General features: G+C 42.8%; 1 protein-coding gene across 1 annotated transcript in view; it reads left to right on the plus strand.

Moving 5' to 3' along the window:
* The first annotated feature begins 2021 nt into the window (after nt 1-2021).
* Nucleotides 2022-19915, plus strand: part of pip4k2aa (phosphatidylinositol-5-phosphate 4-kinase, type II, alpha a) — an 81118-nt gene continuing 63224 nt past the window's right edge. Inside the window, exon 1 of the mRNA XM_083778297.1 lies at nt 2022-2834. Coding sequence (XP_083634423.1) covers nt 2697-2834 — 138 coding nt within the window. The 5' untranslated portion in view covers nt 2022-2696. The remainder of the gene's footprint in view (nt 2835-19915) is intronic.

Here is a 19915-nt window from a genome sequence, read left to right on the forward strand (position 1 = left end):
ATCTGCTATTTTCAAATATCCAAAGTTTAAATTGGCTGAAATGGTTAATGTATAGGATATGTTTTGTAATACAAATAACTATAAAGTAAAGTTTTCAAGTATAGCCTAATTGTATGGGGTAAAAAGTACATAGACTATTTGCCTCTGTGATGTAATGTAGTTGAAGTATAAAGTATAGCCTGTTGAAAATACTCTGGTAAAAGTAGGCTACCTATATAGCTAAATTACAGGTTGCACAAAATAGGGCAGCCAGACTTGTTCTGGGCTGTTCTACTGAACTAGTATTGTAAATATGCACTCCAGGCTCACTATTGAGCAAATAATTACCACATTTTTCTTTTGTGTTATTAAGTCAAAGATTAATAACACAAATTATTATTTGTGTTAGTGGAGTGAGATGTTCTGAAGCCAGATTGGAAGTCGTACATTAATTTATTTGTGGCAAGATACTTTTCAACCTGTTCATAGACTATTTCTTTCTCCATCACTTTCAAGATGGAGCTTAGAATAGAAATATGGCGGTAGTTGCTTACTCCCTTTCTTGTGCAGGGAGGTTACTTTGGCCAGTTTTAAATCTTGGGGGACCTGTTGGAGAGGTTATTATGTGCGTGATGATTGGAGCTATAGAGATGGCCAAGTCTCTGAGAAATTTGGAGGGAATATTGTCATGGCCAGTGGCCTGGAGGGCACTCAATTTCTTAAGTACCTCATCAGTTATCATAATAGTTTAAAATCGTCTTTACACACACCTAGGTTTCTGTAGAAGGTTTTAATGTGCTCTACACCAGAGAGCCCAGAGTGGGAGGGCAGTTTGTTAATAACCAGCGTTGTCACACCTGTGTGAACTGAGCAGTGCAACTATGTTATTGTAGGTAGGGGAGAGAGAGAGATAGAGCGAGAGAGAGAGCAATGTTGCGATCTGTTTTGTTGTAGGCATATGTATGCTTTGGCAATGTAGAACACATTATTTTATCATGCCATGATGCCAATAAAGCATTTTGAAATTGAAAAGAGAGAGAGAGAGAGAGAGAGAGAGAGAGAGAGAGAGAGAGAGAGAGAGAGAGAGAGACACCTTGTAAAACATTGAAGTGGATCATCCATCAGGTATAGGCCTACATCTGCTTCTATAGGCGTTTTAATTTAAATATAGTGACATACAAGTGTGGTGATGACATATGACATCAAATTGCGTTTGTTGTCATGATTTGTCACAACTCGAGTTGGCTTTGTATGAGGCTTAAAAGGTACTTAAATAAATACTTTTTGAAATGTCTATGAGGAAAATGACCTATGAGGAATCATTTCCTGGGCCCTGGTAGGGGGCGTGAGGAACCCCCACAGGACTGGCCCCATGAAGTGAACGGAGTTGTCGTAACTATGTGTTACTCTATGGCTCTGGCTAGACTGACAACTGTTCTGTAGTGTAGACGTCACGTTAGCATGTAGCTCGCTCGCTAGCGAAGGTCGGGCACGACAGGCAGAGACCCACAGTTAACAGATACATAGGAGACTAAAGGAGAGCCCGTGTTAGCTTGCCTTGAAGCGTACATACATGGTGTTGTTTGCAACTACTGTTTGAAAGCGTCGCTTTGGTTTACTTCGTGTATCGTAGTTGGTTAAACAGCATCGTGGAACATATGGCTTTATGACTACTAGCCATGGAGCAATATGGGACCTATCGATGTCAGTTGAAGCGGACATACGATTGATTGTACTTTCAAAATAAAACAAACTCTTTATATCGGCCGTGCACTTATAGTTGTAGATTATATATTTTGTTTTACTTTTCACAACATGTACCCAATAACACAGCCTTTTCCATTATAAGATTGCATGCACGTGTCGGATGGCACATTAGCCAACAACACGCATCCTCCTATTTTGAAGTCCACCGTCCACGTACAGGAAAAACCTTGTATTACGCCTGACTTGACGCAGGCAAGGAGTGTGTGTGTGTGTGCGCGCGCGCGTGAGAGAGATACACTCACAGACCTGGTGTGGAGGGGAGAGAGAGAGAGAGAGCGCGCGCGAGCAGTGGAGAAGGAAGAGAGGAAGAGGAGGTGAATTATGATGTGGACTGACGATGAAGGGAGAAGTGTGGGATCGATGAACGAACGCGAGCACGTCGTTATCCACTGAAGGAAGGAAGGAAGGAAGGAAGGAAGAAGAGGACGTGTATGTACTGTATATATTTCCATTCCTCCCGCAACGGGACAGGCAGAAATCCGCGGGGCAGCAGCAGTAGCAGCAACACCGCCCAGCTATAGACCCAGCAGACACACTGTACTGCTGGCTGGCGTGCAGCGGCGTTGGACCGCACCAGAACCGGGGGAGATATATCGGGGGGGATCGGACACGTCGTTGGACCTTTTGTTGGTGAACCGGATCCATGCCTTAAAGCAGAATGGTGACGAGAAGATCCCGTCTTCATTGAAGACTGGTGCTGCTGGGGTCCCCCCCACCCACCCACCCACTCACTCACTGCTGAGCGAGCTGTCATCGGGACTGACACGCACACACACACACACACACACACACACACACACACACACACACACACACACACACACACACACACACACACCACTGCAACAGCAGCCAATATAAAGCCGGGTTGTGGGAATTCTCTTGTTCCCCGGCCATAGCATTATTATTATTATCACCATTATTATTATTATTATTCCGATAACAAAAAGATGGCCACGGCGGCGAGCAGCATTGCCGCATCCATTGCGAGCAAGACCAGAAAGAAGCGCTTCGTCGCCCAGAAAGTCAAGCTGTTCCGTGCCAGCGACCCCCTGCTGAGCGTGGTCATGTGGGGAGTCAACCATTCGGTGAGTACAGTCAGTGTGTTGTCATTCAGTGACCCATCATCGTCATCCAGTCAGTTAATGATCCATATGATCCATGCATGGGCATGCACAGCAAATATTTAACTGAGGGAATGTACAAATACAGGTAGAGTTCAGCACTTGTCTTGAACCCCATATGCTTGAGCCAGCGGAGTCCCTCAGGCCCAGGACGCTATGCTAGTGTATTTTCTGTTATCGTGGTGGGAAGGCTTTTGCTGAAAATCATAGCAAGTCGACAAGGAGTTGCTTGTGAGCTTGCCGGCACAATACGGATGCTGCTGCTGGGGTTTAAGTGGTTAAACACTGCTGCAAATAAAATAGACCACAAGGGACTATGAATGAAGGGACCCTTATTATTAGAGCAAGCCCCCTCCAGTGTACTTGATTTCATTTGTGTGGCTCACAGAGTTACAAGAGTCCAGGCCTGAGGAGAGTGTGTGTGTGTGTGTGTGTGTGTGTGTGTGTGTGTGTGTGCGTGTGCAGACGAATCAGAGCTGTCCAGCTGTCGCACACAGTGACAGCGCTGTCAATGCAAATGTGTGGCTTTGACTGAGCGCGTGTGTGTGGCTGTGACACTGTGGGTGCAACAGCGGTTATGTTTGCTTTAGTGAGGCTTGTGCAATTACATTTATATTATTCCGTTGCTGACAGACAGAAACCATGTCCATATTTAAACTTTTTCTGTTTTTGCAAGCTCGAAACGGGGCGTGTTTTTTTTTGTTGCTTGTAGATCTGCTATTTTAGATTTTTCTTTTACATTTTTGAACCCTGAAAAGTAAACCGTTTTGGACATGAGGTTTCCACCCAGATTTTTCTGTACCGCAGTGGTTCTGCAGAGTGAGGTCCAAGCAGGCAAGCCAGGGACCCTCCAGGGTTCCTTGACCTTGAGGGGGTCGTGTGACCCTTACAGGACTGTAACCCATGTTATGGGGGTATTACAATACAACTGCTTTACTGTGTTGGCAGGCACACTCATGGTGCGTGTCAGCGTGTGCCTCCCGGAAGCCAACCCTATAGTTTCTCCCTTGCATCCTGTTGTGCACATGTACTGTAAGGATAAGCTCTGAGGCCTCTGCATGTCATGAGAGAACTGTCCTTTCCAGAGAGAGAGAGAGAGAGAGAGAGAGAGAGCTTATCTCAGTTGCATGGCTCTTCCTCAATGAATTCTCTCTGACACAGCAGCAGCTACGCTCACATCAGAAAGGGACAAGATTGTGAATTTGGCAGAGTTGTGTCTTGCATGCAGGCCTGTAAAGTCGGTTCTTTGTCAGCAACCTTCTAATCTTGATTCGTTTTTGTATTTTCCCCACAAAAAAATAAAATTAAAGTAACTCACTCTTCTACCCAGGATTTAAACCAGGTACTGAAATGTTTACCACTGAGCTAATATAGCCTGCCGGCTTGCTCGGGGGATAAATTAAATATTGACCATCAAGTCAAAATGTGTTGTCTCAATAGATGAGCAGGGAGACTAAATACAACCACAAAATCAGATATTAAAATAGGGTGCATTTTATTTTGCATCCCAAAACGCAGTTTATAGTTAAACCCTTGGACTACCAATCCCAATTTTTTTGTTTGGGTAACACATTGGCATATTTTTAATTCATCATTTTAATGCCAAAATAAAGATCTGATGGTTTGAATGAACAGATGTTTTATTTTCACATGGCATTGCTAGTGTATTCTCTTGTATTGCCACCAGATGGCGGGAACGCACCATTATGCTGATTTTGACCAAAATAGACGAATCTGGCTAAGTCACTTCCGGTTCAACGATCGATAACATCCATCCATCCATCCATCTTCAACCGCTTATCCGTAGTTGGGTCGCGGGGGCAACAGCTCCACCAGAGAGCTCCATACTTCCCTCTCCAGAGCAACATTAGTGACTTCCTCCTGGGGGATTCCGAGACGTTCCAAGGCCAGTGAGTCGATGTATTTCCTCCAACTGCGCCTTGGTCTGCCCCGGGGTCTCCTCCCAGTGGGACATGCATCGAGGACCTCCCTAGGGAGGCGCCCGAGAGGCATCCTAACCAGATGACCGAACCACCTCAGCTGACTCCTTTCCAGGCGAAGGAGCAGCGGTTCTACTCCGAGTCTCTCTCGTGTGACTGAACTTCTCACCCTATCTCTAAGGGAGATGCCAGCCACCCGTCGAAGAAAACTCATTTCGGCCGCTTGTATTCGTGACCTTATTCTTTCGGTCATGACCATAGGTGAGAGTAGGAACGAAGATTGCTCGGTAGACAGAGAGCTTTGCCTTCTGGCTCAACTCTCTTTTCGTCACAACAGTGCGGTACAGCGACTGTAATACCGCCCCTGCCGCTCCGATTCTCCGGCTGATCTCCTTCTCCGTTCTCCCCTCACTCGTGAACAAGACCCCGAGATACTTGAACTCCTTCACCTGGGGTAGTGCCTCATTCCCTACCCGGACTGCACAATCCACCGGTTTCCTGCTGAGAACCATGGCCTCAGATTTGGAGATGCTGATCCTCATCCCAGCCGCCGTACACTCGATAACATCCGGTAGTATTTTAACCCTGTGTCACTAGCTTGGCTGTCCGGAATGCTAAGCTAACATCATATTTTTCATAACTAAGTCAAATTAAGCTCAAATCAAGCCCAAAACATCCCAAAATATCACATTTTTACAGCGATTCACATAGAGACGGCGCGTGTGCACGATAGCGCACGATCGCGCGGATTTCGGCAGTTTTTTGGTAAATTACATCCAACATTAGCGATATTAACGAAAAAATGCAAATCTTTGCTCCGTTGAACCCCCGATAACTGACATTGATTGACATTCCGTTAATTCTGTGAACTGTGTTTCTGTTTGTATTTTTAGCAATAATCCGTTCATTCCGTGAATGGTAGTCCAGGGGTTAAGGGACGCAATAAAACAATGACCTCTGCATTGACCGGGATGCGCTTCTGTACTCAGTAATGTCGTTGGGGGACTCATATAAAAGTGGGACTCATAAAATAAAATCATAAAATGTCCCTGGGACTCATCTAAAAGACCCATTACATTGAAAACCTATCACTGCAAATGTGTTAGATTGTATTGGATTAACATACTCTACTATACAGCTTGGGTACTACAGAAAAAACTAGATATCCAACATCAAACGTGTATAAACGTTTGTTTCAAGCACATTCATTGACATTGAGTGTGTTTTCATGGCATAACAAACAGCCTACCCTTCAATATTTCGGTGAACAGAAGAGCACAGCCACAGACAGACACTGCGGTTTGTTTACTAGAAGTCTTAATGAGGTATGTTGGATTGGACAGAAAGGCTTCCGAAACGTAAACAAAGATGTTTAGCGGCTCATTTGTCTTGTCAGTTTATACATTTCGGTTCACGCGCCTGACATTATTTCCATGTAGGCCAAGCATATTGTTGTAACTAAAGGGATATAATTGGCTAGTTTACACAAGTTGAGCAAAATATAGTAGTTATTTTCTTTTTGATGCAGTCTTCTCTATTCGATCTATTAGGTGTGTGTGTGTGTGTGTGACATGTTTGTGGAGACCTTTAGTCTAGTGTGTGTGTGTGTGGTGCACATAACAGCAAAATATTCAAATCCAGCTTTCGTTAGGGCTGTCTCCGACTCAGGCTTTATCTAACAATGTTGGTGTTTATGATCCGTTCAGGAGCGGATTCTAACCAACGTCATGTTGTAGTCACTGGTTTGTAGTCATCAGGAGCGGATTCTAACCAACGTCATGTTGTAGTCACTGGTTTGTAGTCATCAGGAGCGGATTCTAACCAACGTCATGTTGTAGTCACTGGTTTGTAGTCATCAGGAGCGGATTCTAACCAACGTCATGTTGTAGTCACTGGTTTGTAGTCATCAGGAGCGGATTCTAACCAACGTCATGTTGTAGTCACTGGTTTGTAGTCATCAGGCCGAACCAACCAATCCGGAAGAAGGGCATCGTACGTTTAGGGCCTACCCAATAAAAAGCCTTGAAGCGCAGCGTATGAATCCAACAAGTTTTCTTCAAGTACTTATTGGAATAGTTTGTTTGGTATATCCATCTTTTATTCCAACTCGTATCGACTGGGACGAGACTAGGGGACAAAGGAGGAGAGAGAACGAGTAAATATTTTCGGCACCGGTGTTAGCTCCGGCGTCGCCGCCAACTGCCCATAGTAGCCGCGGCAGGGTTTCCGCATTAGTCCGACACCCTACCGGGCCTACCCCAAACCCCAAGCCCAAGCCTAACCTCACAGGGAAGCCACGGGTGATTTCTAACCGGCAGCGCATGTCGGGAGCCACGGGCGAGTTTTAACCAGCCACGCATATGGCTTTAATACCGACAACGCATGTCGGGAGCCACGGTACACTGCCGCGGGCGGCTATTATCGGGAGTTGCGGCGTCTGGACCGGCAGCTGGCGGACGGACCGACACTGCCGCGGCACGGAGCGGCAGTGGAGTGTCACACAGGCCTGGCTCTCCTCTGAGGTGGAAAGTCTGGCGACGCGAGGTCAGCCTTTATCTAGTCGAATGAATCAGAGTCGGTCGTTTAATGCGACTCGTGCAAGACGAAAGAAATAACAGTAAAGAGAAAAGACAGAGAGATATACAGTACAGTACCTGATAATTGCACAGTCAACCTTTTTATCAAAACTACAGCTGTGTGCATCTCTTTACTGCTGCACTTCACTTTAGCCAGCGTGAGATAATTAAAACCACTCACCTAATTCTACAGTTCAACGAGTGAGAGCTCCACACAGTATATAGCCTACATTAGTAACTGACGCTATTAAAAATAATTGGAAAAATATATAAAATAATGCCTCTGAGGGGGCTCTCGATTGACTATTCGAATCGTCGACTGGCTGCTTCGCCCAAGGCAGAAGAAGTTTTCTCCCCTTTGCAGGAATACCCAATAGACAGTTGAATGCTGTTATTTTGTGCATCTGCCATCTACAGTATGTGACCTAATGCAAGTGTTCCCAACAACGTAGTCACGGTTCACTATCACATACACTAACAAAGGAAGAGATAATGGCAGACAAAACGATCTCTTTATCTTTAATCAAATCAATGGAGAAATTCATTATGTCACTCTCATCTGACAACATAGACAGTAGAATACAGTACTTAATTAAACTTAAACCTATATGTCATATATTCAACCAGTGTTGAATCAGTGGAGTCCATCCAACAGCATGGAAAGAAGCTAAACTCATCCCACTTCCAAAAGACAAAAATGGTCAAAAGACATCCAAAAGACATTTGGGCGGCTGTGGCTCAGGAAGTAGAGCAGGTCGTCCAATGATCCCTGGGTTGGCGGTTCGAATCCCGGCTCCTCCTGTCCCGGCTCCTTCAGTGTCCTTGGGCAAGACACTGAACCCTGCATTGCCTCCAATGAGTCGGTCGGTGTGAGGTTTCCACCATTGGTGTGTGAATGTGGGCAGTGAGGACGCTGGCGTCGACTGTTCGCCGCTTCAAATCCTCAATGTATGAATGAATGAACCATTGTAAATGTAAAGCGCTTTGAGCACAGTTTGGAAAAGCGCTATAAAAATGCAATTCATTATTATTATTATTATTATTTAATGGTCTAAAAAGCGGTCCTTTTATATTTTCTAAGCAAAATAATAGAAAAAATAGTATTCAAACACTATCACGGTGTAGGAAGGAAGCAGGACGGTCACACAGGAGTACTGGAAACTGGGCTTTATTTAACAGAAAACTGAATCACAGGATTCGATAGGAGTGCCAGCAAACACAGGTACAAAACACACGCGACGTGTCAAGGAAACAATTAAGACTCAACACAGAATAGCACAGGAGCAACATATAAATACCAACAAGCCGTGATGGCAATATTGTCCGCAGCTGAGTTCACAGGTGTCAGTCTAACAGGGGGGCGGGGAAACACACAGGGGTGGAAGGGCAAACATAAGGACGGCGGTCCAGGCGTGGTACGTCCTAGGACAGGACGTGACAAACAGGTTATGTTGGATTTCAGTGCAGCATGTGATGTGATTGATCATATCTATCTTGCTTTTAGATAAGCTACTGTACAGTGTTCTGGTTTCACCTCCAATGCGTTGCCATGGTTCATGACAATGACAACAGAGTCTTCTTTAATGGTAGCTATTCAAACAGGAACACCATGAACTGTGGGGTTCCACAAGGTTCAGTAGCTCGATACGGCCTTTGTTATTCTTAACCCATTTTGGCCTGGAAAAAAAAGTATTCTGAATCTTGACAGTTTTCTGAAATACCTATGTTTCTAGGCCTATATTACTCAATATTTCATGTCAAGGACCCCAAAAATGATCTGTAATTGGCCTCTGACCGCCATCTGAAAATATGTTGTTCCAGGGACCCCTTCCAGAAGCAAAGATTTTAGTTAAAAACGTTCGTTCTGAAAAAAACATATTCCAAATTTGAGGCATATTTTCACGATTTAAAAGAAAATAGCAGACCTACAAGCTCGTAGCGCGCCACTCGGTGGCGCGCTATGAGCTTGTAGATCTGCTATTTTTCAATAGCTAAATTATAAAATAATGTTTAACCCATTCTGACCGGGCACCCATTTTGGTATCAACATCATGTTATGCTTTAGCTATTTAAAAATAGCAGATCAATAAGCTCATATCGCGCCACCGAGTGGCGCGATACGAGCTTGTAGGTCTGCTATTTTTGAAAAATCGAAGAGCGACTGACATTTTTAGAATCTGATCTCAGGTCAGAATGGGTTCATCAGACCAGTGTGTGTCCGGCGGAAACCTCGTATGAATCTGATCTCAGGTCAGAATGGGTTAAAACACCAAAAGGGGTTCCCTTCCCGCCCAGAATGGGTTAAAAAATAATAATATATGGATGCTGATGACCCAACATTATACAGTGGCGCTTACATCTGTGCAAGCTTTCCGCTTGCATCACTCCCTCCACATTTTCACTCTTTGGTTCTGTCTCGTTCAGACCGCTGCCCTGTAATCTGGTCGTCAAGCTACAGTACATAACAGAAGAATAAACTAATGTGGCTCGTCTGGCACTAGGCTGTTCATACAGGACAAGTATTAGCTACCATTTATGCCTGAACATCTGGCGTGGTTAACCCCATTTACCAGGCCTGACGTCGTAATTTAAAAATGTATTATTTTCTGAAAAACCTCGTTTCTACGTATCAGTGGTTCTCAATATTTCATGTCAAGGACCCCACAAATTATATGTAATATGCCGCCGACCCCCATCTGAAAATATGTCGTTCCAGGGACCCCCCCCCCCCCCCCCTAGAAGCAAAGATTTTAGTTAAAAACGTTCACTCTGAAAGAATATTATATTCAAAGATTTTGCACCACATTTTCACGATTTTTCAAAAATAGCTGACCTACTAGCTCATATGAGCTTGTAGATCTGCTATTTTTCAATAGTTAAAAGTATAACGTAATGCTTAAAACACCAAAAGGGGTTCCCGCCCCCAAAATGGGTTAATGGTTTATGGTTGACATTTGCCTGATGAAGACCTAAAAGGTCGAAACGTTGCAGATTATTTGCTAATTACAGAAAGTACCTCTCTTTGTGGAGCTCTAGAAACAAGAGTTCTTCCCTTTTTGATGTGGTTGAACAGAAATGATCGGTGGGTCTTCTAATGCTACTGTGAAACATTATTACATAGCACGGATTTGATTTTATAATGTTCATTTGTACTTCTGTATTGTATTCGCTTTGTTCAGGAGCCCAGGGAGACTAGTATAGAGGCTCAGTCATGTGTGTCTAATGGGGATCCTTTGATAAACACAAACATGTCTCCCGCCCGGCCGTGACCCCAAAACGGGTCTTTGACCCACTGTTTGTGAAACACTCCCGTAGAGGGCTGACCTCTGGAGTGGACATTGATATGGCACACAGTAGCTGACTGGACATTACAGCGACTGACCGCATCCCCGGTAGGGATGATGTAACCGTATACCAGTTACCCTCTGGACTGTAAACTGGACCCAAGTTGTGTCTCTCTGTACTGTATTTTGACCCATTTCTTCTGTCTAACACCAAATCTATTTGCCAAGAATAGCCGATTTACAAACTCACAACGCAAAAGCTGATCAGCTATTTTTGACCAATGTTCCCACAGAATATGAATGCCAGGGTTCAAGTGTTTTACGACTTAACCCATTTAGGCCTGACGTCGAAATAACAAAAAAAAGTCTTATGAAAGAATATATGTTCAATGTTCTAAGATTTGTGCCACATTTTCACGATAAAAAAAAAATAGCAGACCTACAAGTTCATAGCGCGGCAATCGGTGCCGCGCTATGAGCTTGTAGATCTGCTATTTTTCAATAGCTAAAGTATAACCTAATGCTTAACCCAAAATAGGTTAAGCCTAGTTGAGGCTTACTGTACATCGTGCTGTGCTGGCGAAAATGGTCAATCTACAAGTAGGCCTGTCACAATTATTATTTAATTAATTATTAATTACCTAATCACAATTATTTAAGATAATCGCACATTTTGTTGCATAATTGTCATAATCGTGATAAAATTTCATTGTTGAAAAATTATCATATTTAAATCTTTAAAAACAGTGCAAATGGCAGATCTACTGTACAAGCTCAAATCACGTCACGTCGTGACTGCTATACTTTTACTCTTTTTTCAAAAATGGCTATTTCTACTATTCATATAAATTATGTTATTTCATTATGTAAGTTATCTGTCATATCTGCCCCATGCACCTTTTGTTTACAAAGTCGTATTGAAGGACAATTTAATCATCAATTGCGATCTTTTGTATGAAAATTGATTGTGGATTATGCATAGCCTGCTGTCCTTGAATCCACGGCTGCTTCACATCCAAAGCAGTTCACTCAATGTGTTGAGGTGTTGTGGCCTCAGTCACCACACTGACATTTAAAATTGTAAATGCAGCTTTGCCCACTTAGGGTTGGGATTCGGAACCGGGTCCGTTTCAGACCCGGTTCCGACATTGCGGATCCGGAGCCGGTTCGTTTTTTTATTAACGGTTCCCCAAACGGTTCTTATCAGTCGTCATTTAGCTCCTCTGTGTCTGTGCATGCATGCAAGCAGAGCCAAGTTACTGGGGTGACGTCACCCACCTACAGTACATGAGTGAGTGAGTGGGGGTCGGGGAGGATACCACTGTTCTGTGCATTCAGCGACAGGTCACCGTCGTGGGACAGTATGTCGAAGAGATCTCCAAAGTGTGGTTAACAGAGAGGGAAATGACTCTTGAGGCTCCGCTGAGCACGCAAAGTGCATTAAATGCAATGCCCTGCAAAGGTTGCACGTCCACATTGAGGAAACATCTCAAAATCAATATGCCTACACGAGTGCACGACTCACGAGATTAATCTAGGCACATCGCGTTTGAGAGCCTGCGGAAAGCCGCCGCTCCACCACAGCCGGCGGGGGACGAGGATGATGCAAGACTGGTTCACTTTCCCCAGGCTAGTAACGTTAGAAAATAAATTAAAAACTACTAACTTCTCTACAGAACTTTTCATTAGGCGTATTGTACAACTGTTGTTAATGGTGTTCATTTAGAACGCCAATGACTCGACGTCTTTCTGGCTGATATTTTATGAATCACGTTAACTGAGTACCATATAGACTAGAGCCATGAATGAAATGAAAATCAATTTGTCTGCACTTATTTTTACAACTTATAAGCAACTCAACATCTTTTGATTTGGCTCGCGCAACTGTTGAGAGCCCAGCTTTTAGGTGCATACTTAGATTGATTACTTCATAAACAGTTTGCAGAAAGAAACACAGGAACGTAGCCTACAGTTCAATACAAGAGGATTTTATAACCCAATAAAGCAAAAGCACTATGGCTTTTTTCCATTATGGTAACTGGGGTCCTTCTTATTAAATTAACCTGAACATTTAAGACATTTATCACCACAACAATATCATTATTGCAATGTGTACTGTATATTTAATATACAGTACAAATTGCAATATACAGTAAAATGAAATTGTTGTTGTGGCTAGCTGGTGGTGGTGGTGAAGTTTAAATAATAGTGCCACCTTATAATTGTAAAGTGCAGTTACAATAATTGAATTTGTTTTATGTGGTTAGCTTAGTTATAATATAAGCATAATGTATGTCAGGAAAAAAAGGGGAAAAAATATTTTAGGAACCGTTAAGGGAACCGCTAGGAACCGGAAGCGTTAATAGGGAACCGGTAAGGACCCGGAAGGGCCCTCTGTACCCGCATATTGTACCAAACTACCTACAAAAAGTGAGTGACTCCCACAGCCACAATACAAGAGGAAGCGAGAACAACGATCTGATACCGCCCACTTTCAAAACAAACATTGGCAAATTCTCCTTCTACAGCACTGCACGTGTGGAATGCCCTGACTCCCTCCCTCAAAAAATGCAGATCCCTGGCGTCCTCTAAAACAGGCCCGAAAGTCCACCTTTCAGCATGCCGATCTACAAGTGCCGATCTACAAGTTCAAAACGCTTCGTGATGCGACGCGTTTTGTACTTGTAGATCAGCTATTTTTGCTATATTTGAATTGAAATCCTGAAAAGTCATTTTAACTAAATACAAATATATTGGACATAAAAAAGACAATAACATTATTTGTAATACTACTCAGCAAGCTACTAATTTATATTAAAGCGGCTCATGTTTGCATGTTTGGAATTCTAACAGCTGAAATCAATAACATATTAGTATTCCGAAATTAATCTGAGGGCCACATTAAGTGAAGGTGGAGGCCGCATGTGGGTTTGATTGGTAGGCCTTGAAGATGAAAAAAAACAATACAAAGTTAAGTTACACAAGAGTCTTTCTTCCACACAGGCAGGCAGCAGCAGCACATTAATCACTCCCTGAGCATCTCGCCTTGTCTTTTGTAATGTCTCGGAGGGATGAAGTTGCAAGAACTCAGTGCCCCGCGAGTTGTGAACGAACGTTTCATTTCGGAGAAGTCATCAGTTAGGCTTCATAGTATACTCACATTTTGTACTAGTAAAAGTACAAAATGGATAACGCTGACGAAGGCCACACAGGCCCGAAACGCGTTCGTTATCAACGTCGGAGGTAAATAAATTCATATGAAAAGGACATACAATAATGAGTGCTGGCATTTTCTTCATTTCAACTTGTATATTCGAGCCTTGCACCGTAAGGACTTTATTCTAACCTGGAGTGCTGCGGGTTGTCTGCTTCGGCAGTACTTTCTTACTAGTAAAAGTACCAATACCACAATGTGGGAATACTCTGTTACAAATAAATAAAGTCCGGTATTAAATATGTACTTGAGTAAATGTACAAATGTATTCGCATTAAATATATACTTGTATAGTACTGAAAGTAAAAGTTCTACGTTGCAAAGCGACATGTTGTGTGCTTGTAGATTTTCAGCCCTAGTATACTTAGGGCTGAAGTGGTTAATGTATGTTTTGTAATATTAATCAAAATCTACAAAGTCAAATAATTGTAGTGGAGTAAAAAGTACAATTTCGGCTGTCTCTTGACTACTAGTAGAGTAGAAGTCAAGTATTGGAAACTGGAAACACTGCAGTAAAGTAAGAAAAATATATCCTCAAGTCAAAAGTGTACTTAAGTACAGTACTTGAGTACAGTACATGTACTTAGTTTCTTTACACCAGTGCTTATACTGTACCGGTTGCCAGCCAAGTAAGTAAGTAGGCTGCACGTCTGCACAGTCATATAATGGTGTAGTTAAAGTGAGCCACAGACTCCCTATGATAAAAGGCTGCATGAGCTTTTGGCATCGTTGTTGTCCGATGTTGAAAAGTGTCTGGGCTGGGCCAGCATCTTAGATTCTGCGTGTGTGCGTGTCCCACTGAGCATTTTATGGTCTAATAGACGTCTAATATTAGTCTAAAGGGCCGTCTGAAAATGCAATAAAAAACGGCTAAAAATGAAAGTTTTTTTAGACGTCTATTCTTAGATTAGACGTTGATTAGCGGTTGATTAGACGTCTATATATAGACGGTCTATATATAGACGGTCTATATATAGACGTTTAAATAACGGCTTTTTTATCGCATTTTTAGACGCACGTCTAATAGCTGGCTATTGCTCAGTGGGGTCAAGCATGCAAGTGTACTGTAAGTCCTAACTAAACGGTCCCCAGACAGTGTCAAAGATAAGCCTCAGTGGGGCTAAAACACAGTCCTGACTCCCGGACTTAAAAAAACGTGCATGAATTAGGCAAAGGCTAACGTGTTCAAACCGTTCAGTCTCACATTGCACAACTCAGACCCGCATATTTCCTTCTCATGCCTGAGGCTACTCTGTGCCTCCTGCTTTTCTCATCACCGGTTGATGACCCCCTCTAAAATGAGACGAGGCATCTCAGGGTATGGGATTTATATCCTTTTCAATAACCCATTTTGACCTGAGATCAGATTCTAAAAATGTTCTTCTACATCCTGACAGTTTTCTGAAAAAGCTATGTTTCTATGTCAGTCGTTCTTCGATTAAAAAAAAATAGCAGACCTACAAGCTTGAGCTTGTAGATCTGCTATTTTTCAATAGCTAAAGCATAACATAATGCTAAACACCAAAACGCCCAAAATTGGATAATGGTGTGTGTATGTATATATATATATATATATATATATATATATATATATATATATATATATATATACACACACGGTAGTAGTAGATACGGCACTCGTAATCCTGCACCACGGGCAAAAAAAAAAAAAAAAAAAAAAGAAATCCCAAACCTTTCACTTGAACATTCAAGTGACGTTCTTGTCGTTGTGAGAGAGCATAAGAAGAGCTTTTCTGCATCTTGGCATTGTCGATTAGAGGTCCGCTTTCAGAGAAGCGGAGGAAGTGGGCCTCTCTTTGCCCCAGGTTGGAGTAGGGGTCAGCTGGCCTGGCATGCCTGCTAACGACGCCAGCGTTCTGTGGTGGAATGGAGCAGACAGCAGAGGAGGGGGAGGTTCTCGAGAAAGGCGAGAGAATGCAACCCGACAGCCAGCGCACTGCTGTGACTGCTGCTGCAGACACCACATATACTTATGCACGCACGCACGCACACACACACATGCACACACAGAAACAGAACCCCCCCCCCCCGCTCCCCTTATCACCTCGGGGGGCCTATCAATCAAACGTGTCCACTCTCTGGAAACCAGCCCATTTCCCTGCATTCTTGCAGCCAGAGAGAGATGCATGGGAAGCTATAGAGAGTGATGCCATGAAGCAGGCCTGGACATTCATCTCAAGTTGTTGCCAGATTATGGGTTTTTTTTTGCGAGATAAATACGCAACCGCGTCCATGAAAAACAGGACTATAGTAAAGATGAGCACTTCAAACATATAGTTGCTGCGAGAGTGAGGTCTAGCCAACGCCAACACCAACCCTGGATTGCTGCCTTCCACAAATTCCTATCCAACATCAGGTTCTTGAGCTCTGCAGTGTTGTCAAACATATATGCGTTGGCTATTTGAACATGGCAGATCTACAAGCGTCATGAGCTTTTTAAAAAGAAAAACCTTGAGGGGGAGAAAAGAAAAGAAAAGTGTTGGAGTTCTTTTTTTGAATTGGCCTCGGGTCTTTATGGGTTAAACCATAACCCAAAGATCTTAAGGCACGCTGAAATGGCATGAGGCGCTACTACACCACATGATGTAAGAAATGATGCCTGTAGGCTGCAAGCTAGTTCATGCAGATCAAGAGGTTTACACGCACAGACAGCACTACGTACATGGGCGATGCACTCGCTGTACTGTATGTGATTGTGCCCAAGCAGCAGCTGACCGTATTGGCGGTTTATTTAAACTTGCGAGCCACGGGATTACGGGCGTTTAGGCTCCGCATGCGTCGCGGTCTATGACCTGCCCAACTGAACTGTGCACGAAATGTGCATTCACAACTTGTTACTGTCTCAATTATATATATAGAGATCTGTTGTATTGCCTAGGACAGCCCGGTGCATACTCTGACATGACGGGAACCCCTTTTGGTGTTTTAACTAAGCATTATGTTATACTTTAGCTAGTGGCGCGCTATGGGCTTGTAGATCTGCTATTTTTGAAAAATCGTGAAAATGTGGCACAAATCTTTGAATATATATTCTTTCAGAAGATATATTTTTTATTTCGACGTCAGGCCTAAATGGTTAAGAGCCATATATTCTAAACCAGTTATAATGAATGGATGAAGAAGTGTCTGAATGACACTGCACAGCGTGATTTAAGATGACGACGGCTGCTTTACCAATAGCATTCCTGGTCCATACCGGCAGGCAGGCAGCCCAGTTTGACTCCTGGACCATACCGGCAGGCAGGCAGACCAGTTTGACTCCTGGACCATACCGGCAGGCAGGCAGCCCAGTTTGACTCCTGGACCATACCGGCAGGCAGGCAGACCAGTTTGACTCCTGGACCATACCGGCAGGCAGGCAGCCCAGTTTGACTCCTGGACCATACCGGCAGACCAGTTTGACTCCTGGACCATACCGGCAGGCAGGCAGACCAGTTTGACTCCTGGACCATACCGGCAGGCAGGCAGACCAGTTTGACTCCTGGACCATACCGGCAGGCAGGCAGACCAGTTTGACTCCTGGACCATACCGGCAGGCAGGCAGACCAGTTTGACTCCCCAACATTCTTTTTTTTTTCTTTAATCCCAGATGTGTAAATGTGTCTAGTCCTCACAGGCACAGCCAGGGATTAATAAAATGACAAGATTCCACTTGAGTGGGAAATTCAGGTCAGTTTGTAGTATAAAGCTTAAACAAATGACAAGATTAAAAAAAACTAAAAAAAGATGAAAATCTTCACTGGAGCAACTCCCATGCTGCTGTGTCACCCTGCTTGACTTCACACTTTGCTGTCTATTAAAAGTTCTCTACCCTATATTTTGAGAGAGAATTGATCACGTTCATATTGTCTTCAGCCAGAAAATAAAATTCAAGTGTAATTCATTGTGATATCAGTAAAAGTTACTTGCACAGATGCATGTATACTTAACCCATTTTGAGCGGGAACCCCATTTGGTGTTTTAAGCATTATGCTATACTTTAGCTATTGAAAAATAGCAGTTCTACAAGCTCGTAGCGAGGCACCGAGTGCCGCTCTACGAGCTTGTAGGTCTGCTATTTTTAAAAAAAAAACATGAAAATGTGGCCCAAATCTTTGAATATATATATTCTTTCAGAGCGTTTTTAACTCAAATCTTTGCTTCTGGGAGGGTCCCTAGAACGTCATATTTTCAGATGGCGGTCGGCGGCAAATTACATATAATTTCTGGGGTCCTTAACATGAAATATTGAGAACCACTGATATAGAAACATGAGGTTTTTCAGAAATTTGTCATGATTTATTAGACATTTCTTTTAAATTGACGTCCTGTCTAAAAGGGTTAATGTACAAATGTGCACATTTGTCTATCTACGTATTTAGCTGTGCATTCTATTTCACTCTAACTCTGCACATTTCCTCCTGCTGCTGCTAAGAGGCTTTTAAACCAACTCATTGACTGCCAGATTTATTTCTAGCTGCGTTTAGCCACGCCAGCCTTTTTTGTTATTTGCTTACATTTTAAGTATACCGGTATAGTCACATAATATTCATCTTCACTACGATCGCATCCCCAACCATTGATAATGAGGGAGCCATTTGTTGTGCGATTGTGGAAAAAATACAAAAAAATAGTATATGTCCATGTTTTGCATTGCACAGTTGCACGATGGTGTATAACTAATAATATTTCACAATTTGGCCAATGTTTGACATTTTTTATAGTATACAGTTGGTTGATTGATTCTTTATTTTAGCTTTTTTTGTCTACAAAGAAATGTCTTTAACCCATTCTGGGCGGGAACCCCTTTTGGTTCTGTTATGTCTGCATGTTGTAGTGTTTAGATGATTATGTTATGACTGCATGCTATAGTGTTTAGATGGTTCTGTTATGACTGCATGCTGTAGTGTTTAGATGGTTCTGTTATGACTGCATGCTGTAGTGTTTAGATGGTTCTGTTATGACTGCATGCTGTAGTGTTTAGATGGTTCTGTTATGACTGCATGCTGTAGTGTTTAGATGGTTCTGTTATGACTGCATGCTGTAGTGTTTAGATGGTTCTGTTATGACTGCATGTTGTAGTGTTTAGATGGTTCTGTTATGACTTCTCCTCTGCATGCTGTAGTGTTTAGATGGTTCTGTTATGACTTCTCCTCTGCATGTTGTAGTATTTAGATGGTTCTGTTATGACTTCTCCTCTGCATGTTGTAGTGTTTAGATGGTTCTGTTATGACTTCTCCTCTGCATGCTGTAGTATTTAGATGGTTCTGTTATGACTTCTCCTCTGCATGCTGTAGTATTTAGATGGTTCTGTTATGACTTCTCCTCTGCATGCTGTAGTGTTTAGATGGTTCTGTTATGACTTCTCCTCTGCATGCTGTAGTGTTTAGATGGTTCTGTTATGACTTCTCCTCTGCATGCTGTAGTATTTAGTAGAGATGCTCCGATCAGGTTTTTTGGGGCCGATCACCGATCACTGGAAGAAGTACCTGCCGATACAGATATTGCCGATACCGATCACAGCGTTGTGAATTCACACCTTGCAAACTGCGAGTTTGGTGTCCTTTTCTGACACAGTAAAGGGATACTCAAATAGCTGAACATGTGGGCCACATTATGAAAATTGCAAGGGGCCAGGGGCTAAAATGACAACATTAATGTTACTTTTTTATTTACCTTATTTCCACATGACGTATGAAAAGACGAGTGCAATGTGCATTCTTTTATGGCTTGCCCATTTTCTCTCTTTTGAATAATTCTGTGCAATTAGCACATTCAACACAAACAACTGTTTCCATAAAACAAACTAACATAGGCTACTTCTCTATAAGCAGAATCATGAATAGGCCTATTTAATTTATGCAAAAGGACAAGAGAGAGAGCAATGTGTTTGTGGCTCAAACTTTGTCTAATATTATTTTAGAGCAGTGGTTCTCAAACATTTTCATGCCAAGAGCAAAGGATTCCCAATATTTTTTCAATCTACAAAAATAATCCCAAAATCGCTTATAAACAGATGTGGCAACACTGG

Source organism: Protomyctophum parallelum (assembly GCF_964188405.1).
Source record: "Protomyctophum parallelum genome assembly, chromosome: 12".
NCBI lineage: Eukaryota > Metazoa > Chordata > Actinopteri > Myctophiformes > Myctophidae > Protomyctophum > Protomyctophum parallelum.